Below are 21,551 nucleotides of genomic sequence, written 5' to 3'. Positions count from 1 at the left end.
AACGACATAGTATAGTAAGGCTTTTTCTTAAAAAAACGACATAATATAGTAAGGCTTTTTAATTCACAAAACGACATAGTATAGTAAAGCTTTTTCTTCAAAAAACGACATAGTATAGTAAGGCTTTTTCTTCAAAAAACGACATAGTATAGTAAGGCTTTTTCTTCAAAAAACGACATAGTATAGTAAGGCTTTTTCTTCAAAAAACGACATAGTATAGTAAGGCCTTTTTCTTCGAAAAAAAACGACATAGTATAGTAAGGCTTTTTTCTTCGAAAAAACGACATAGTATAGTAAGGCTTTTTTTTTCAAAAAACCGACATAGTATAGTAAGGCTTTTTTCTTCAAAAAAACGACATAGTATAGTAAGGCTTTTTTTTCGAAAAAACAACATAGTATATTAAGGCTTTTTGATTCAAAAAATGACATAGTATAGTAAGGCTTTTTTTTTAAAAAAACGACATAGTATAGTAAGGCTTTTTTTTCGAAAAAACAACATAGTATAGTAAGGCTTTTTTCTTCAAAAAACAACATAGTATAGTAAGGCTTTTTGATTCAAAAGAACGACATAGTATAGTTAGGCTTTTTCTTCAAAAAAAACAACATAGTATAGTAAGGCTTTTTAATTCACAAAACGACATAGTATAGTAAAGCTTTTTAATTCACAAAACGACATAGTATAGTAAAGCTTTTTGATTCAAAAAACGACATAGTATAGTAAGGCTTTTTCTTCAAAAAACGACATAGTATAGTAAGGCTTTTTCTTCAAAAAACGACATAGTATAGTAAGGCTTTTTCTTCAAAAAACGACATAGTATAGTAAGGCTTTTTTCTTCGAAAAAACGACATAGTATAGTAAGGCTTTTTTCTTCGAAAAAACGACATAGTATAGTAAGGCTTTTTTCTTTGAAAAAACGACAGTATAGTAAGGCTTTTTTCTTCAAAAAAACGACATAGTATAGTAAGGCTTTTTGATTCAAAAAATGACATAGTATAGTAAGGCTTTTTCTTCAAAAAAGACGACATAGTATAGTAAGGCTTTTTAATTAAAAAAACGACATAGTATAGTAAGGCTTTTTGATTCAAAAAAACGACATAGTATAGTTAGGCTTTTTCTTCAAAAAAACGACATAGTATAGTAAGGCTTTTTTCGTCGAAAAAACGACATAGTATACTATACTATGTCGTTTTTTCGACGAAAAAAGCCTTACTATACTATGTCGTTTTTTTTTTAAGAAAAAGCCTTACTATACTATGTCATTTTTTGAATCAAAAAGCCTTACTATACTATGTCGTTTTTCGAAGAAAAAAGCCTTACTATACTATGTCGTTTTTTTCGATAAAAAAAGCCTTACTATACTGTCATTTTTTTAATCAAAAAGCCTTACTATACTATGTCGTTTTTTTTCGAAGAAAAAAGCCTTACTATACTATGTCATTTTTTGAATCAAAAAGCCTTACTATACTATGTCGTTTTTTTGAAGAAAAAAACCTTACTATACTATGTCGTTTTTTCGAAGAAAAAAGCCTTACTATACTATGTCGTTTTTTCGAAGAAAAAAGCCTTACTATACTATGTCGTTTTTTTAAAGAGAAAGCCTTACTATACTATGTCATTTTTTGAATCAAAAAGCCTTACTATACTATGTCGTTTTTTTGAAGAAAAAGCCTGACTATACTATGTCGTTTTTTTTAAGGGAAAAAGCCTTACTATACTATGTCGAGCGGTATGATTGGCCGAGGGAATTGAGCGATCTGATTGGCCGAGGGAATCGAGCGATCGAGCAATCAGATCGCTCGATTCCCTCGGCCAATCAGATCGCTCGATTCCCTCGGCCAATCAGATCGCTCGATTGCCTCGGCCAATCAGATCGCTCGATTCCCTCGGCCAATCAGATCGCTCGATTCCCTCGGCCAATCAGATCCCTCGATTCCCTCGGCCAATCAGATCGCCCGATTCCCTCGGCCAATCAGATCGCCCGATTCCCTCGGCCAATCAGATCGCCCGATTCCCTCGGCCAATCAGATCGCCCGATTCCCTCGGCCAATCAGATCGCCCGATTCCCTCGGCCAATCAGATCGCCCGATTCCCTCGGCCAATCAGATCGCCCGATTCCCTCGGCCAATCAGATCGCCCGATTCCCTCGGCCAATCAGATCGCCCGATTCCCTCGGCCAATCAGATCCCCCGATTCCCTCGGCCAATCAGATCGCCCGATTCCCTCGGCCAATCAGATCCCCCGATTCCCTCGGCCAATCAGATCCCCCGATTCCCTCGGCCAATCAGATCCCCCGATTCCCTCGGCCAATCAGATCCCCCGATTCCCTCGGCCAATCAGATCCCCCGATTCCCTCGGCCAATCAGATCCCCCGATTCCCTCGGCCAATCAGATCCCCCGATTCCCTCGGCCAATCAGATCCCCCGATTCCCTCGGCCAATCAGATCCCCCGATTCCCTCGGCCAATCAGATCCCCCGATTCCCTCGGCCAATCAGATCCCCCGATTCCCTCGGCCATTCAGATCCCCCGATTCCCTCGGCCAATCAGATCCCCCGATTCCCTCGGCCAATCAGATCGCCCGATTCCCTCGGCCAATCAGATCGCCCGATTCCCTCGGCCAATCAGATCGCCCGATTCCCTCGGCCAATCAGATCGCCCGATTCCCTCGGCCAATCAGATCGCCCGATTCCCTCGGCCAATCAGATCGCCCGATTCCCTCGGCCAATCAGATCGCCCGATTCCCTCGGCCAATCAGATCGCCCGATTCCCTCGGCCAATCAGATCGCCCGATTCCCTCGGCCAATCAGATCGCCCGATTCCCTCGGCCAATCAGATCGCCCGATTCCCTCGGCCAATCAGATCGCCCGATTCCCTCGGCCAATCAGATCGCCCGATTCCCTCGGCCAATCAGATCGCCCGATTCCCTCGGCCAATCAGATCGCCCGATTCCCTCGGCCAATCAGATCGCCCGATTCCCTCGGCCAATCAGATCGCCCGATTCCCTCGGCCAATCAGATCGCCCGATTCCCTCGGCCAATCAGATCGCCCGATTCCCTCGGCCAATCAGATCGCCCGATTCCCTCGGCCAATCAGATCGCCCGATTCCCTCGGCCAATCAGATCGCCCGATTCCCTCGGCCAATCAGCTGAATCGAGCCATCTGATTGGCCGAGGGAATCGAGCCATCTGATTGGCCATGGGAATCGAGCCATCTGATTGGCCGAGGGAATCGAGCCATCTGATTGGCCGAGGGAATCGAGCCCTCTGATTGGCCGAGGGAATCGAGCCCTCTGATTGGCCGAGGGAATCGAGCCCTCTGATTGGCCGAGGGAATCGAGCCCTCTGATTGGCCGAGGGAATCGAGCCCTCTGATTGGCCGAGGGAATCGAGCCCTCTGATTGGCCGAGGGAATCGAGCCCTCTGATTGGCCGAGGGAATCGAGCCCTCTGATTGGCCGAGGGAATCGAGCGCTCTGATTGGCCGAGGGAATCGAGCGACCTGATTGGCCGAGGGAATCGAGCGACCTGATTGGCCAGATTCCCTCGGCCAACCAGATCGCTCGATTCTCCCGGCCAACCAGATCGCTCGATTCTCCCGGCCAACCAGATCGCTCGATTCTCCCGGCCAATCAGCTCGCTCAATTCTCCCGGCCAATCAGTTCGCTCGAGCGAAACTTTTAAAGAAAAAGATCAAGAAAAATCAGTAGAGTAGCAGATTTACTCGATGAATTTTACAAAATAGTACAAAAAATATAATACAAAAATGTACACTTTGAACATCATAAATTAGAAAAAAAAAGTAGAGCTTTGTATCATAATCAGCAATTACATGTGAGAAAAAGCTTGGCACCCGCCCCGAGTCCCAACGTTCTTCCCGATGTCGTGTCACCCGTGGCATCTCGTGACTGATTTCCAGTCCTGGCTCCCTCTGGAGGCCCGCGATTTATTGCTGACGGAACCTTGTCTGATGGAGGAGAAAATGTGTAAATAAATAGTTAAGGGAAAGTACAGGGTTAACGACGGTAATGGAAAAACAGACCCTGCAGAGCCGGCTCCTGCGTATACTTCTCTTTATGTTGTACTTGAAGAAAGGGATTTTCTTCCTTTTCTGCCCTTGAGCAATTTGTTGTTGAGTAGGCAGCCCCGCATTCGTCGGCAGAGCAACCTCGTGTGGTGTCGATACAGCCATCTCCCGCAACTTCGTTTACTGTTTTGACTGCATTGGTTGAGCAAAACGCATTGGCGCGGAGGGGCGGCGTCAGGAAGCGTCGCGCGCGTCTTTTACTGGGATTTTGCCACACCGAGTACTTCTCCAAGACCTTGATAACCTCGCCACCATACTTCTCCCACTTGTCTTTGGTCACGCCGCCGATTTGTAAAAGAACTTCCGAGTCGGAGGACAGCCGCTCTGCGGATGCAAAAATGAAAGAAGACGTATCGCTAAATGAACTCAGTTGACGGTATTCCGAGACAGTCTTCATCTTGAGTATCGCCTTAGAAAGACGAACATCTTACCACCAGTCCTGAGTGTTAAAAGTAAATAAAAAGATTAAGAAAAAAAACAACGTTTACCTGGCCAAAATAGAAAAACGTGAATTGTAGTAAGAAAAATATAGCAAGCAAGCAATTACATGTTAAACGAATGAGTTTTCTTCTAAGGTAGACTACAGCCATCCACTCAATTCCAAACACAGACAGACATGTTCTCGCACAACTGCACCATGCTCTGCAGGTTGTCGAAGTGAGTGGCCTTGGTGTTTTTTGTCACCCTCTCGATTCAATGTCGTTAGAAAGAAGCGTAGAGCAACTACGATTTCAGAGCAGAAAAGAATCACGGTGCAAGTATGATTGCATGACTTTCACATACTGTTGATAATCCTTCTGATGCGGTGCACGTCGGGGTAAGCAGTAGAAGAGAATGCAGTGAAATATCTCCCAGACCCTACCGGCCCTCCCGGACTCTTGGTAGTAGCCTTCCATCGATTTAGGCAGACTCGCGTGGATCACGTAGCGCACGTCGGGCTTGTCGATGCCCATGCCGAAAGCAATGGTGGCGCAAATCACCTGCTCGAGAGGACAGACATCGGTTAAAATGGGAAGGGAAGGCGGTTTGAGGATGGTCTCAGGGTGAACCCACCTGGCAGCCGTCCTGGATGATCCACTTGTGTTCACGCTCGGTGTCGCTCAGGCTTGCGTGATAAGCCAGCGCAGTGAGTCCGGCTCGCTGGAGGCTCATGGCCATGTTGTCGCAGTCGTATCGCACTGCCAACGAGAGGGAAAGAGGTCACGATTGGTCAGTAGCCGCGGTCGCCGACGCCCGTGTTTAAAAGGATGGCTCATTATAGAGGAGGATATCTCCCCACAAAAACTTCAAAGATGAACACTGATCAACCAATGACCTGGATGATGCAAGCTGTCAACACAAAAAACAAAACCACTCAATAGCTTTCATTACGAGAGCTCCTGTTTTTTTCCCACAGGTGTGCATTTTCTGTCTTTAAATACCACTGTTGAATGTCTTTTATAAAAATGTGTCTTGTTTCACCATCAGGAGCATTTTGATTCTTCTGGATTTCTTGACATTTTAACCAGTGCCTGATCTGCAAAGAAGTTCACAATAAGTCAAAGAGTTGAATTATTAGTTATATTGTCAGTCAGTTAAAGAGTTTACTGAATCCTGTTTTTTTCTTCTTCCTAAAATTTAAAGTGGGGACACCATCCTTGGTGGCAATTATTGATTAGAATTTTAAGCCCACTCTTAGCAGAATTTCACCCCTTACTTTTCCACAAAGGGGCTTTTACAAAAAATAATGAAGGCCTGTTGAAAATTACAAAATTGCCACGTCAACTTTCAAATTAAGCAAATTACACATGTTAAGGCCATAACATTGCAACACGCAAAGTGAAGCAAGGCTACACTAATAACACACGCAAACTGCTGAATATTAGATTTTCCCATGACATTTATTCAAATAAACAATACAGTTTATAATTTGCTAGGATAAAATAAGAAGTCTGAACACATAAGCATTTTGGGACTGACCCCAGGCACCTTAATCCTGAGACTAGGGCCTTTAAATTTTTTTTTAAACAATTTTTTGGGGGTTAAGGATTATTGACACACTTGTCAATCCCTTAACTTTGATCAGTGCCTGAACATGCGCGTCCTCTGCGCAGAGGGCCGGCGTGTTCCACAAACATGAAGGGAGAGCATTTACAAGCGGAGCAGTTCAAAACCTGCAGCACTGGGGCACTGACATTTCATCCTCCCGTACAAATTTTAAAAATCAAAACCAACCTTAAGCGTGACAAATTGCAAACTTGTCCTACATTGGTGGCATGTCTCCATTTTAAACGATGTTCAATCTCCCCCTTCGAGGAGTCACATCCATCCTTTCACGACATTCCGTGTCAGGTACGAGTGGAGCGCAGACAGCAACAAAAGAAAAAAAGAGTGAATGTCACTCAGTTTGGCTCTAAAACAAGTTTTGAGTGAGTTAAGCAGGGCGGCAGTTAGAAGAAGCAATATCAAGCGGACGCGCGTTGACACCTTTTCAAACCTCCAGTTTCTTGACAACATGGTTTTCTAGTAGTGTCCATTCGGAGCTCCTGGTGAGGTCACCTGTGCGCTGCTCTCTATTGCCAACACCTTTAACAATGTTTGGAAAGAATAAATAGGTCAAAACGATGCAAACGCGTGCCACTTGCCCATTGACTTCCATGCATTTGGGCTATTTACAAACTGGGGAAAAAAAAAACAGGAAAAAAAACAGGCTTGCGTTTCTTTTTTTCATTATCATCTTGTTTTTTATGAAATGTCTTTGCCCCTTTACAATCAGCTCACCACACAAAAGGACCTCGCCAAGACTGCAAACATGGCCGGGACGATTAAAGCTGTGTTTAAAACGTGTTCACACTAATGGGGAAAACGAACAAACAAAAAGATTTAAGAGAAAATTCACAAGTCAAAAAAAAAAAAAAAACGGGGGGAAAAGAAGGTAGCTGATGGGAAGTGTTACCAATACAAACCAAAAGAGGATGTACGTATTTAAGATGGACTTTCTGCTGCTAACAATACTGTAGTACACTTGTTTTATTACTCTACCTTTTTATTTAAATATAATTTACTTCCACATTGTTAAAGAAAAGGGATGCAAAAGTGGTAGTTTTGCCAAAAGAGGCAGCAGAAGGCCCGTCCTGCCCTGACCAATTTGCATCAGCGCTCTTATTATGTCAAGATACTCCAGAGTCCAAAGTATTGGGACGTGTCCTCAATCCTCAATGTACTCCCACAAGTCCTTCTCGTAGCCTTCGTGCACGTGCTGGAGTAGAACTCGTCGCCGGCTCTCGCAGTATCTGCCACACGGGAGACGCGCCATAAACCACAGCGCCGTCAAGAGTCCGACCCGTTGAGGTCTCGCTCCGCCGCCCATCTCCGCATACTGACCTGTACTTGTCTTGTACTTTTTGCTTTATGTCCTGCAAGGAATCCTGTGAGATGTCTCGTTCTAGGTAGCCTGACAGCACTTCAGTGGCGTTTTCCAAGTCGGCCTGGTTGTTCTGTAAAAGAGACGGGCAGTTCCGTTTGACTGGAGAAAAATTACGCTTCTGGTGGGGGAAGCTAGATAATTGAAAGCTGAAGCAATGCCTACAGATGGCAGGCCGGACGGACACGAGCGAAGTCGGAAAGCAAAGAGTTCCTTTCCTCTCGCAGGCTAATCGGACATTTTGCGTCTTACCTCAAAAATAATCGACTGGTTGTTCTTCTTGAGGTAGAAGGCAAAGACGTAAGTGAACATGAGCGTGGAGCGGCACTGGCACAACACGTCCACCGCCTTCTTCAGGAATTGCACCTCGATCCAGGACATGTTGTGCTGCTGCATCTCCTCCATCTTCTGCTTGACCTGAGCGTACAGCTTGTGCTCAAAGCGCAGGCTCTGCATGTGGTTCATGTAGCGGTTGCAGTAGAACAGGTACCTCTGCAAGGCCGCCCTCGAGCGCTGCACACAGTAAACATTTGCATCACCAGTTGTCATAGATTCGGAAAGGGAAAACTGGATGGCTCTTGCCACCAAATAAAAGAAGAAAAAAAACTACTACCTCTTGTGCGTCTCTGGCGGCCTTGGCATCGTCTTCATTGTAGCGATTGCAATTGTACCTAAAATGTATCACACAGTGTGTCACATGCCGCCGCTATTGGTAGGGATGGCTAACATTCCAGATCCAGTTTGTAGATTTCATCTCTCTTAGAATGGCCATAATTGAAGTGTTTGAAACTTAAGGGATCACTACACTTAAAACAAAATTAGAGGAAACTCAAATGTTCAGTGTGGAATTTAACAAAGTTGAAGTCCCCTCATTCCTCAGTGGAATCATATTCATTCTCACAAATTACAATACTAAGTTTCAAACACTGAAATTCTTTGAATTTTACAACCCTAAAAAAAATGCTGGCACTCTATAATGCTACCCAACGGAAGAATTGTTCCACAAGTAGTAATTCAAAAATCAATTTACCAAGCAGAACCATGTGGTTCCCATGGACCCAGGCAGACCCAGCAGAACTCCGCTTTGCAGTTCTGGTTCCGACAAACCATGTGATTGCACCCACCGTCTTTTTCTATGGTCACATGGCACTTTGGACACTCCTTAAAAAAATAGAGGGTAGATTTCAATTTTAGATCACGCTTTGTTCACCTGCAGCACACATTAAAGTCAAAATCTTAACAGGTTTTCTAATTCTAGTGTGTATGAAGAGAGAAAAGGCACCGGGACAGCGCATGTAGTTTATCATGTGGGAGAGTGGAGCGAGGGTTTCTTCTGCTGATTATGCTGACACAAATAGGAATACAACCATCTTATCTCCAACCTGACCCATTTTACTGACCGCCCTCTCAGTTGATCTGTGCTTAGCCTACGAGATTTATAAGTTAGATCTGACTACAGCCGACACCAGCCAACAAGGCAAGGGAAGGGAACAAAACCACAATTATTTGCCATGACAACGATTTTTGGCATTCTTAAGCCCGAAAGTGGCAAATAAACTGAAACACGAGTCTGAATGCAAAGGCAGATTGGGGTTATTTGAGTTTACCTTTGTATTTGCAGCAATCCAGTTTGAAGTTTCACTGTCATCGTCACATTTTTTAATCCACTTTCTTAGCCACTGTAAATGTAAAAAAAAAAAATGTGTCAAAACCATTAATGCAACTCTACTCTTCATCAAAAAACTTCATGTGTGGAGCAATAAATATTTGCTCATACTTTACACTTGACCGGATCGTGCCAGTTCTCCCCACAGTTGAAGCTGCAGAGATTGAAAATGTATCAGTGGTACACATTTGACACAGCACACTTTTTTTTCCCATGTTTGTCTTTCTCATACCAGAACTGCCGGCCACACTTGCACCTCACTGGTTTGGCATCTGGATACTGGACTTTAACGACGTGATGGCAGTCTGGAGCGGGACACCACTTTAACAGTCGATTGCACTATAAATGACACAAAATACACATGTTATACTTCAAAGTACAGTGGGTCCATTTCAATAAGAATTTGTTCAAATTTTAAACTCATGGTGTTTGACATTTCCTGAGGGGAAAAAAAATCCATCTTACCTCTACAAAACTATTTGTAATTAAATGCTGGTACTTCAACTTGACTTTTGAATCTGTTATGAGGCGCCTGTAAGAAAAGTCATATGATTTGTTAGTGTTTCATAAAACTAGTAGACTTCATGCAGACAGTGAAACAATTATTCGGGGAGGTTTCTGGAAAGCCAACTGACAGATCATTACACAATTTGAAAAAAAAAAGTTGTTTGGAGACCAACAGCTTTTTGGGTTGCAATGTTATCAGGTTTGTTTCATATATGATTGTCAACCATCATTTGTATACAAAATAAGAGTACATCTGAAAACAATATTTTTATTCTGTTTTAAGAAAGACAATTTTGCACTGCCAATGGATCAATTAGACCATCATATATCCTGTTAGTAGGAGACATTGCTATGTAGGTTAAGACAATTACTGTCTGCCTTAAGAGTCAGGGTGAGGACTAAATGAGTTACTGACCCAAGGATATAAACAGTGGACTCATGAAATTATATTTCAGAGAGAAATAGAATGTCAGTTTTTGACCATAAAATTGTCCTCCAAACGATAACTACAAGAAAGAATACTTACATGACTGTGTTGTCATCAACCAAAATGTCACAACTATGAGCAGGACATGAAATGGTCTGAGAAGGAAAAACAAAGGGCACGTTGTAATTGATTCAATGCAAACACTGACATTTGCTTTATTTATTTATTTTTAAATATAAAAATAGGTTGTATACCTGCCCCATTCCTTCTTCTATTATTTTAGTCGTTAGGTAATCGCCCCAACATTGCATGCAGAACTTGTGTCCACACTCCAAGCCGGTAAAATACTGTAAAAAAACACAAACGTATTAACCTTCAAAGCCTTGAAAACAGAACCCAGCAAAACATGAGCAACATAAGGTTTGCCCACATTGTATTATGTGATGTATTTGAAGTCCAAGTCAAAATAAATGTCTTCTAAATTTGGCACACAAGAAACAAATGTTAACTCATGGGATAGAATTGCGTATTTAATGCTATTATATACACTTAAAAACTTGATGAATAGTATCATTTTGATCACTCACGGAGTTTGGGAAATTCAGATAGCAGATCTGACACGGCATGTCCTGTGCCGATGATCTGGTGTTAATGGGAGGACGGATCCGGGGTTTCTTGCTGGGGTTGATGACGTGACACTCGGAGAAAAGCTTGTCAAGGTTACCATCAAAATACCTGTGTGGAGAAAAATAAGTCAACTTGCTAGGCCAACATGAACATTAAATATTGCCATTACCTCTCCATGAGTTTTTCCTTATCCCAGTTGAAGTGACTAAGGAGAATGCGCGTAATTGTAGCAGGATTCTAGGGAAATCAAGAAAGGAGTGATAATTTCTGATTATTCCCATTGACATTTTTTGGTACTCAGACTGGCATTCAGTACATTTTGGGAATAGCTACAAAAGCATGCCCCAATAATGTCAACATTATGATTAAATTTCATCAATGATTAAAATACCTCAAAACATTTTTCCACACCACCACATGTATTTAACAGATCAGTCTAATAAGAGTCATATTTGAAACAATTTATCCTTGACATTGTTTCGAACACCTGACAAAGATTTATGCACTTTGTAGTGATATATTTATTTTATGCACTATGTGCCAAGAACACTGCACAACCATTGGATACCTATGCAATAGAACACGCGTCATTTTGTGTCACATGGCATTGCCTTATTAGACCACTGGAAACTTCATTGGATACCTTTCATTAAGCGTCAGATACCGTGGCCCTACGTGTCCCACTTTAAGAGAGTATAATAAACATACATTACACACACACACACACAAAAACAAGTGCAAAACAAGGTTGTGTTGCACAATAAATATATTTTTAAGAATTCTTCTAAATTATCACTAAATGAAATGTGACTTCACTGCTTAGAGATAGACTGGATAGAAAATAAATTAAAATTGTATATTTTACGTGGCTCGAGGATACAAGATCAGTGATGACAGAAACGGCAATTAACAGATGAGGAAAAACAATGAGGAAAAAGATTTGTTTTGGCTAACCATCAGTAAATACATTAGTTTTCATCAAATTTGCATAACAATGGAAGATGATCAGGAAAAATGTGCTTGTTCAATTGATCATGTTAGAGTAGGGTGTTTTTTTAGTATTAGTGGGCCACTGCAAAAATAAAAAGATAACAGCTATTTGTCTCAATTATTAGAAGAGAATGCTTAAAATGAGTCTTTGTTTAGTCCATAGTGTAATACTCATTCATTGCTAGCTTGTATTGTGTTCATATTAAGAGGGAGGGTTTATAACAAACGGATGAAGACATTTAATGTGTTTCAAGCATTGTTTGGTGTTGCCAGGCGCATTTTGTATAAAACCATGGAAGCTTTCACTGTTGTTTTCCCAAGTGTAGCATGTCGTACAAGAAAGCAAATGGAGGCCCACACCACGAAGGTGCCACTGCACTACGTTTCTTCGGAAAACCTTGCCTGTTACAAAATGATCAAATGAACAATCAACGTGACATTCTGCACTTTAACATTTATTTAAAAAATAAAAAAGATCTAACCTAGGTGTCCTGCCCATGTAGTCAACTGACAAACTAATTCGATGACCAAGCTTTTCGACAAGAGATCAAAATACCATCGAGTCCATTGATTTAACCAATTTTACGATCATGTCTTAAAATTGGGAAGCAAATTGGCGAGGTTGTGCTGTATCTCGCCCTTGAAATGTTTTAATTTGGGGGAAAATAAAAGACACGATACTTCTAAATTTCTAGCGAGCAAGGTGGCTAACAGCAAGCTAGCATTAACTTCTCAATGGGGATTAGACTACTTCCTGGATGAAAATGCAGTTTTGTCGATATTCATTTTTTTTACGTGGATTGCCGATTAAAATGAGCTCTTGGGCAATGCGTCCGCTTTTCCCACAATCCGTGCCCTCCCCGGCTAACCTGTCAACTTCCAGCAAGTAAACTACGGCATGAGAGCTAATGCTAAGCTAACAAGCACGGCCTGTTTACGGGTCATCAGGAGCTCCAGATCTCGGTCTTTCTTGACGGTGACACGACAAAAATGCCTACCTGGATGACCTCGTTGACTTCCTTGATGCACTCCACCATGTGTTGGAGGATCTGTTCTGCGGTCAAAACCTCGAAGCGATAGTCCTCCTCCTCCTCCTCGCCGGGGCCTTGGCCGCCTCCGACCGTATCTCCGCACTCGTCCCGCTCCCCGGCGGCCACGACGGGATCGACCAACTCCACCTCGCCGAGCTCCAGGGTCTCGTCCTCGGGCTCCTCTTCGGCGCTCTCATCGCTACATTCCTCCTCTTCGTCGTCGTATTCATAGTTATAACCCTCGTCTGAGTCCATTCCTAGGGGCGCTTATCAACTTGTGACAAACTCACCTAGCGGTCTATATACACAGTGTTGCCGCGGTTGCTCGCGAGGCCAAGTGATCCGAGCTTGTTTTCCAAGCAGCGGCGAAAATAACAACAAAACGTCGCCCCTGTTAAGCCAACAAAGGGACGCGGCGTCACAAATTGACGGCGCGGTGACGTCACACGGGCTGTACAGGAACCCACGAAAAAAAATAGTCGGTTACTAATTAAAGCCTTCCCAAGGTGACGAAACGCTTGCCGTTACGTTACAAATTATTAGACCCGCTCGGACACTAATTTAGAGTCCAATTCAAAAAACACGTCAAGCTTTAGAGATTCTCTCTACTGGGATGAACAGTCATTATTTTAAGAGTTCTGGCTGGAATAAAAAATGTCTGCAGATTTAAAAAAAAAATATTATTTTCTATTTCAAAACGCATATGTGCTGATTTTTTTTTAAAATTATTATTTTCTATTTCAAAACGCATATGTGCTGACTTACGATGGGGAACAAACCAACGCACTTCCGGTTTTGGGGCTTCTTAAACAAGTGGATTTTTTAAAGTCGAATGGAATAATGTGAAGTATTTGGAATTTCTTAACCATTTCATATTAAGGTGGTGACTAGATGGACGTCTATTGAAAAAAATAACATCTTAATTCATTCACTGCCGGATCAGGCCACATGGTATGTATGTGTTGTGGTACTTAATAAAAGAGGGGAATTAATATTGAAAACACCTACTGACTGTATTTTTTTTTAATTATTTATCCATTACTGTTGAACAAAAACCTGACCCCTTCTAAAATTAATTCCTCAATTAATTCAATGTATTATTCCTTTCTATTCATTTTCCATCCCCCTTATCCTCACAGGACATTTGATTTGTACACGGAAGGGTTAAATGAATTGATTATGAAATGGCTGTTATCAAAATAAAATGCATCTGCTCAAAGAGCACATGCAAAAATATTTCTACATTTTTTTCTATATTGAAGACAATGTAAATCTATAATGGCATGGCAGATGATTTATTGCAATGTCTGCCTCATTATTCCGAGGAAGTGAGGTAAATCCAATCTCTAGCTTTCCAGTGTATACTTTAGATTTTCTTCCTTTGTTTCAAGGAAGTTAAATTGTTCAAACTTTGACTGGGAACTCCAGAACACATTTTGTTCTCGAGCTGTTGTGCATTTGCACCTATGTTTGGAGCATGACTTTGTTGCAACAGCCCATCTATTTCAAGGTACTATTGAATGGGCTCAAGTGTTCACTTTTAGGTCGTTGCCCCTAGAACAAATGTGCATGCAATTGATGCAGGACCACAAAAAAGTATGGCGACCACTAAACTGGCTTGCTCATAGAAGAGATTGTGCCTTTAGCACCAGTGTACCACAAGAGGACGCGCAAGTACTATTATTAGTATATCACACTAGGTTCGGCCTGAGCACAAAAGCAGTGAATAAGCAAGTTTAGAAAAAAAAGACCATCATAGGTTCACTACTTATTTATGTGTGCAATTTATGGTTGAACTTTAATCTATTTGTACTTGTATAACGACAATAAAGGCATTCACTTTAATTCAAAATTAGAATGGTATGCACATTTTTTTGTGATGGTCAGTTTACATTTTAGCTTTGTAAACGATGAGTTGTTTATTTCTTGCACATGCTCTTCAAACTAATAAATAAATACCCAGCAGATAAACATCCCGAATGTTTCAAGACACAGGGTGTGCAATCTTATAGAGTTAAGGTTATGATATAATTCCAGCCAGGTAAGGTAGAAATAGTCCCGTGTGTTAGATAATGTTCAATCGAGATGTTTTTGCAGACACAACCAACCCCAAAGAGCCAAAGCAGGTGGAGAATCAGCAGGATAGCAGTGTTGCTGAGTCGGTATGTCAGTGCCATTTGCCCCCATTTACATCAAAGTGCCAGGAGATTGGAACCTCTCAATTTTATACTCCAACTGCACTGCGATAATCGAGGGATTAGTCTTTCAAAGGGTTACTGGCAATGTAGAAACTGTTGAGCACATGTTCAAGTATCTGTGAAGAAAAGTAGGACGGAAAATGCATTTTCACAAAATCCCATTCAATACAAGCATGCAGTATATTTACATATAAAGCTAACCACTGGACTGCAGACAGCTATGATCAAATGCCATAAGGAAAAAAATGTCCATTGATTTGTAATTCACATTTTACATATATGTTGTGACTATGACAAATATTAAGAACAGAGATACTTTAGATTCTATAAAGAGTTGAACTGTTTAAGTGCCTGTTTACTTTATTTTTTGGGTTATTTTTTTAATTTTGTTTAATTGCGGTGGGTGTAACAACTACACACCGCCAGGTAGCGCCAAAGTTAACTTTACACGCCACGAATAAGACATCTGATCAAAACACGGAAGTAATAAAACTCCTTAGCAACATGAGCTAAGTATGAACTTGATTGAAACAACATGATAACAGTCCTATTGTGTTATAATTTTTTTTAGTTTTCATCGAGTGAATATATTTATTTAAATCGACAATGTTTGGAAAGTCATACCAGCTTCTTCCTCAGAAAGACCCGTCACCAGGAATATATGCATCCTCTAACATTTTTCCACAAGCAGGCTACCACAAAGGACTTTCGTTTGATTACATCCCAAATGTTTCTGAAAACAACTTCAGTGGTATGTGTGCTAAACCAGGGGGGCTCTATACTTAGATCGCACGAAAACAAGATTTTATTCAGTCTGATGGTTCCCCTTAGCAACGCTATTATGAATTTGGCATATCTGCAGAAAATAGTGCACAAATCTGAAGTGGATTCCTCCCATTTCCATATAAAACTGAAAAATAAAAGTGATAATTATATTAAAAATTTGTGTTTTTTCTTGTCCCCCCTTTTTTTGTTTGTAGATAGCTCTCAAGGATGGCTTTCATGGCTTTGCAACATAACAGTCACCTTCCTTGTCTACTTGGTCACTTTCACAACCTTTCCAATCACAGGATGGTTTGTATTAAAAGTAAGCCAGTTTTCAGCCTACAGTGGAACTGTTTACCTCCGATAACTTGTGACCATTTTTGAATCATCTTTACAGACCGTACCAAACTACCAGAGGATTGTGGTCTTTCGCTTGGGTCGTATCTGCCCTCCAAAGGGTCCTGGCATTGTCCTTGTGTTGCCCCTTATTGACCAATGGCAGCGGGTAGACCTGCGCACCCGTGCTTTCAATATACCTCCATGCCAGGTTTACTTTCTAATCTAATCCATTACTGTGTTTTTATACAATGTCATACAATCGTGTTATTATAGTGACAGTGACAGACATCTAATCCATAATTACATTTTAGTGCCAATGAATTTATCTAACAGGGAGCACAAATCTGTCCTGTGCACACGTTCATTTTCTCATCACAAAAAGGTACATACCAGAGATGATGGCCTTTTCGCCGTGGGAGCAGATATTCAATTCAGGATTTGGAACCCAGTTCTGTCAGTAGTGTCAGTGCAGGACCTCAATGCTTCAACCAGGATGACAGCACAGAATGCTTTAACTCACAGCCTGTCTAAGAAAACAGTCAAAGAAATCCAAACAGAGAGAGTCAAACTGGGAGAATATCTTTGTGTAAGATCATTTTTAACATACCTGCATGTTCTTCTCAACTGCTTGATGCTCCACTTTAATATTCTACTGTCCACAGGTAGACATAAATGAGATGACTCGGCCTTGGGGTCTAGAAATAGACAGAGTAGAACTCACCCCGGGTTCTATTCTCAGAGCCTCGGAAGAAGGACCTCGAGGGCCTGTAATTGTTCCTTCTTCTGTACCCGGACTGGAGGGGATCGCGGGCCCCCTTCAGCAGTTGGCCATGCACTTTATGAGCCAAACCTTGCCGCCGGAGCAAGGTAAGTCCTCGTGCTCAAAGCAATTTAAGGTGCATGTTGTTTAACACTGTTATATCCCACTGTAGGAAGCAGTGTAACATTTGTAGATGAACAGAGTGGCATCCACGAGGCTGTGGCCACATTCAGTTCTATTGAAGAGCTCCTCCATGCAGTCCAGCCCGTTCTATCTGAAACTTTGGTGAACCATGTCGGCGCCTGCTTCCAGTTTGACGTCAGCTCTGAAGACGGATGGCAAAAGAGTTATTATCTGGATTTAAGTCAAGGTGAACAACACAGAAAATGGTTTCAGTCATATGAAAGAAATCAAAGCTGTACATGCTATCGTCAAGTCTCGCTGCGTGTGTTGTCTAGGTCATGGGTCTGCTGGATCTGGATCACTCTGCAGACAGCCAGATGTAACACTGAAAATGTGCGAGGATGACCTTCTGGCCATGTTTCAGGGAAGACTGCAACCATTTTCTGCCTACAGCAGTGGCAGACTCCAAATTCTGGGGGACATTCAGACCGCTATGAAGTTGGAAGAGCTAATAAAGCTGCTGAGAAAATAATTTTATAACCTTTTCTGAAATTGAACTGCAGTTTGTTTTAATTGTGATTGGCTGGAAGCATATCTATTGCTGCCAATGAGTTTATGAATTATTTATTGCAATTCTAACTTGATGGGAACTCAAGTTTTTCCATTGCATGCACTGATATCTTGCTATAAATGAGTTTATTGTAAACCTGACTTATTTTTCCATTAACCGAACTGCTTGTTAAAAGGTGTAGGCGAGGATGCAATAGTAATGCAGTGTATCGTTGTATATTAACTTATTTAAAAACAATGCAGCAAACTTTAATGCATATTTCCAGCTACAGTGCATCATCAGTCGATGATGCAACTTTGGGAAGCCTTGATAGAAAGTGGGTGGAGAGAACTACTTAAACCAGCCTACAATTTTTCAACATACTGCTTTTGACAAAGCGGCAAGAACAGTCAAGTTTCAGGAATGGCCAGGGTGAGTTTGTGGCGTGAGATCCCTGTGTTTCCTGCTAGATACCTGGATGAGCTGATGGCATTGGGCGCTCGCAGAAGGTGCAGCAGCAGCAGCGTGCCAATGGTGAGGCAGGGACTCAGTCAAAGCGGTAACATCATCAAACCCTACAACGAGATTCCCGGGTTATGGAAAAACAGCATTGCCAACCTGTACAATTTCTGGAAGATGGATGGCTTCAAAAACATTCACCGGATTATGCTGCAGAATTTTAACACATTTGGACCCATTTACAGGTACCAAGAATAGAAAAAAGAGGAAACAAATGATTTCAGTAGTATACAGCAAGAATTCAGATTACTCCAAGATCCAAAGTTGACTAAAATGCCCTTGAGCAAGGTGTTAAATAGTGTTTCTTGACTGCTTTAAAACTTATATCTTCCATTTTATCCATTTATTTTCTCATGCAACTCTTGTCTCCTCTCTCATTGTGAATGACAGAGAAAAAGTAGGATATTATGAAAGTGTGAATATCATCAACCCAGAGGATGCCGCCATTCTGTTCAAAGCTGAGGGTTCTTATCCCAAAAGACTAAAAGTGGAAGCATGGACCTCATATAGAGACTACAGGAATCGTAAATATGGAGTTTTGCTGAAGTACATTTTTTTCTTCCTTAAATCTTTGCATTTAGCTATTAGTGGTCGAGAGATTAGTAATGTTAATTCTGATGCTTTCACCATCAGAGACGGAACAGAGTGGAGGTCAAACCGGGTCATCCTCAACAAGGAAGTTATTTCTCCAAAGATGATGGGTAACTTTGTGCCCTTGCTGGAAGAAGTGGGTCATGATTTTGTGGCCAGAGTCCACAAGAAGATAGAACGAAGCGGAAAAAACAAGTGGACAACAGATCTCTCCCAAGAGCTCTTCAAATACGCATTAGAGTGTGAGATTTGCACCTTCATATCAAATAAAATGTAGTCTGTAACTACAATTGTGACGATTCTTTTTGTTTTGTTCTCCCCAGCGGTGAGCACAGTGCTATATGGCGAGCGTCTGGGTCTTATGCTAGATTACATTGACCCAGAGGTTCAACATTTCATTGACTGCATCACCCTGATGTTTAAGACCACGTCACCCATGTTATACATCCCTCCCGCTCTCCTCAGAAGAATTGGAGCCAAAGTGTGGCGGGACCACGTCGACGCCTGGGATGGAATATTTAACCAAGGTATGCGACTCTTAGAATAGCACGAGACGGGTTATCATAACTTGATTGTATCTTTGGATTCAATTATGATCGCATTAGGATTCTTCTGTGCCAACAAACAAGAAAGACATTCAAAATGCTTTTCCTCCTCAGCTGACCGTTGCATACAGAACATCTACAAACAGTTACGACAGGACAGCAGTCACAGCACAAAATATCCAGGGGTTTTGGCCAGCCTGCTCATGCTGGACAAGATGTCCATCGAAGACATCAAGGCCAGTGTCACTGAGCTAATGGCTGGAGGGGTTGATACGGTAATCAAAAATCAAAATTAGATGCTTTTTAAAGGAGATTTCTACTCTGTTGATGTTGTCAACCTTCATGTGTGCTCACTAGACCTCTATCACGTTGTTGTGGACGTTATATGAGCTGGCCAGACATCCGAGCCTTCAGGAGGAACTCAGGGCTGAGGTGGTATCTGCTAGGGCACAAACCCAGGGGAATATGATGGAAATGTTGAAGAAGATTCCTTTGGTTAAAGGAGCACTGAAGGAAACACTAAGGTATCTCAAATATTTGGCAATGCAGTGTCATAAATAGAATAAACAACTTTCCTGTTATCTTCAAGGTTGCATCCAGTTGCAGTGAGTTTGCAAAGATACACAGCAGAGGACATCATCATTCAGAATTATCACATTCCAGCCGGGGTAACTTTATGATAGATGACATCTATTTGAAAAGATTTCTTTAAAAAAAAAAACATTTTACCTCATTTTACCACCTTTTTGTATTGTATGTCATTCTAATGTCATTTATTTAGAAACTGGTGCAGTTGGGGCTTTACGCAATGGGGAGAGACCCTAAGGTCTTTTCTCATCCGGAACAATATCAACCGTCTCGCTGGCTCAGGACTGAGAACCAATACTTTCGAAGCCTGAGCTTTGGTTTCGGCCCACGCCAATGTATTGGACGCAGAATTGCTGAGACTGAGATGCAGATATTCCTCATCCATGTGAGCTCCCATTTAGTATTGGAATATTCTCTGATGGGATTAGAGCCTGTGTATATATACATTGTTGTTTTCCTCCTCTCTCTACAGATGCTTGAGAACTTCCGGGTGGAGAAACAGCGATACGTGAATGTGCAGAGTACTTTTGAGCTCATACTTGTTCCAGACAAGCCTATAGTATTAACTTTGAAGCCCTTGCAAAATAGTTGATAACATGACGTCCCACAAAACAAAGTCACATTTGTCAATATTTAGCTCTTAACATCTAAAAATGCATTCATAAATGATCTATAGATTTTCTTAAAGGTAGAAAATTTCATTTGTGGTTTATTCAACAAACTACAGATATGTTTGAGTACAATATAACAGTGGGCGAAACAAGTACACGTGTTTGATTTATGTGTGTATAGCAAATGTATTTTATCGAATCAAGACCGAATAAAATACTGTAAAGGATGCACAAGTTATTTTCATATTGTGTCCCAGTCACAATAGTCAGATTTAGTCTGCAATTTATTCAAGTGTTACTTTTTCCATTCGCCCTGCATGCCAATAAGATATCTTGTAGAATAATTCAACATTTGATGAAGGTGCTCAATCTAACTTTGTTATCAACTTGTTTCTCTGCCTTAATGCCAGAAAATGAAGTGTTCAAGCACATCCTTTCAGTGAAGGTCAAATGTTGTCATTGAGGAGATAAGGGATGCTGTGCCAAAAGAGCCTATCAGTGGGTTCATGACCAAAATGAGCTGCTCTGCTTTATCCCACACACAGACTCTCACAAGGATGAACAAACGAAACTACAAACTAACTATAATATCACTATTCCCTTTCTACACTCACAATGATGAACAAATACCACTCCAAACTGACTACTACATCATTACGAGTGACATATATGCCACTCTATTGTGCCAACAAACCCCCCAAAAATGTTCCACTTAAATTAAAGAATAACAAATCCGGCATAGTTTTTATATTTTCGATAAATATATTTAATTTTTTTACCACTAGATGTCTCTTCAGCCCCATCTAAAAATCCACATAGACATGGAGATACACTATACATATTTTAATGTGGCTCCCTGTTAAAAAGCAACAGATTTTTTTTTCAGCTACTAATGCATTTTCAAAGGTTATTTTACAAAATTATGAAAAAATGAATCATGAAAAAATATATATATTCTGAGTTTTCAGGCTTTTTGGCAGTTTTAATAATACACACTGTCATTTGCCTGCTTTTAAATTCCTATACATCCCTGTGGAAATGAGCAATGCTTGTTCCCAGTGATAGAGCCTTGTTATCAAGACATTGTCCTGTGTCAGACAAGAAGTCCATGGTCATTGTGTTCTACTCTATCAGATGAGAGACAATTCAGGTGAAAAGACAGTATTGATTGGTGAGGGACACCAGGGGTCCAGATGCATGATATGGGGGTTAGGTGACAATTATGAAGAT

General features: G+C 41.4%; 4 protein-coding genes and 1 long non-coding RNA gene across 5 annotated transcripts; 2 read left to right on the top strand and 3 right to left on the bottom strand.

Moving 5' to 3' along the window:
- Nucleotides 1-3,701: 3,701 nt before the first annotated feature.
- Nucleotides 3,702-5,800, bottom strand: LOC144215653 (recQ-like DNA helicase BLM). Its single transcript, XM_077744707.1, has 4 exons — nucleotides 5,135-5,800; nucleotides 4,865-5,061; nucleotides 4,037-4,405; nucleotides 3,702-3,961 (listed from the first exon to the last, which is right to left on the bottom strand). Exons 1-3 carry the CDS (start codon nucleotides 5,237-5,239, stop codon nucleotides 4,279-4,281), a joined length of 429 nt encoding a protein of 142 aa, XP_077600833.1. The 5' UTR covers nucleotides 5,240-5,800; the 3' UTR covers nucleotides 3,702-3,961; nucleotides 4,037-4,278.
- Nucleotides 5,801-5,942: 142 nt separating this feature from the next.
- LOC144215652 (E3 ubiquitin-protein ligase arih1) lies at nucleotides 5,943-13,204 on the bottom strand. Its single transcript, XM_077744706.1, has 14 exons — nucleotides 12,700-13,204; nucleotides 10,881-10,948; nucleotides 10,672-10,819; nucleotides 10,339-10,431; nucleotides 10,184-10,239; nucleotides 9,616-9,682; nucleotides 9,383-9,489; nucleotides 9,262-9,304; nucleotides 9,092-9,163; nucleotides 8,515-8,645; nucleotides 8,098-8,155; nucleotides 7,737-7,997; nucleotides 7,445-7,557; nucleotides 5,943-7,353 (listed from the first exon to the last, which is right to left on the bottom strand). The coding sequence occupies exons 1-14, from the start codon at nucleotides 12,985-12,987 to the stop codon at nucleotides 7,269-7,271; spliced, it is 1,590 nt and encodes a 529-aa protein (XP_077600832.1). The 5' UTR covers nucleotides 12,988-13,204; the 3' UTR covers nucleotides 5,943-7,268.
- A 1,674-nt stretch (nucleotides 13,205-14,878) lies between these two features.
- LOC144215650 (uncharacterized) lies at nucleotides 14,879-17,116 on the bottom strand. Its single transcript, XR_013330465.1, has 3 exons — nucleotides 16,642-17,116; nucleotides 16,425-16,561; nucleotides 14,879-15,046 (listed from the first exon to the last, which is right to left on the bottom strand). It is a non-coding gene; the product is annotated as an uncharacterized LOC144215650 (long non-coding RNA).
- Nucleotides 15,396-17,623, top strand: LOC144215648 (stomatin-like protein 1). The gene is made up of 7 exons (XM_077744705.1): nucleotides 15,396-15,681; nucleotides 15,911-16,017; nucleotides 16,093-16,242; nucleotides 16,417-16,620; nucleotides 16,697-16,901; nucleotides 16,967-17,164; nucleotides 17,253-17,623. The coding sequence occupies exons 1-7, from the start codon at nucleotides 15,537-15,539 to the stop codon at nucleotides 17,447-17,449; spliced, it is 1,206 nt and encodes a 401-aa protein (XP_077600831.1). The 5' UTR covers nucleotides 15,396-15,536; the 3' UTR covers nucleotides 17,450-17,623.
- Nucleotides 17,624-17,869: 246 nt separating this feature from the next.
- Nucleotides 17,870-20,548, top strand: LOC144215890 (cholesterol side-chain cleavage enzyme, mitochondrial-like). The gene is made up of 9 exons (XM_077745087.1): nucleotides 17,870-18,171; nucleotides 18,377-18,532; nucleotides 18,620-18,819; nucleotides 18,901-19,104; nucleotides 19,237-19,397; nucleotides 19,480-19,646; nucleotides 19,712-19,790; nucleotides 19,904-20,095; nucleotides 20,183-20,548. The coding sequence occupies exons 1-9, from the start codon at nucleotides 17,891-17,893 to the stop codon at nucleotides 20,300-20,302; spliced, it is 1,560 nt and encodes a 519-aa protein (XP_077601213.1). The 5' UTR covers nucleotides 17,870-17,890; the 3' UTR covers nucleotides 20,303-20,548.
- The last annotated feature ends 1,003 nt before the right edge of the window (nucleotides 20,549-21,551 follow it).

The sequence above is a fragment of the Stigmatopora nigra genome, chromosome 22 (assembly GCF_051989575.1).
Source record: "Stigmatopora nigra isolate UIUO_SnigA chromosome 22, RoL_Snig_1.1, whole genome shotgun sequence".
In the NCBI taxonomy this organism is placed as follows: Eukaryota; Metazoa; Chordata; class Actinopteri; order Syngnathiformes; family Syngnathidae; genus Stigmatopora; species Stigmatopora nigra.
This window is presented reverse-complemented; position numbering and strand designations above follow the sequence as displayed.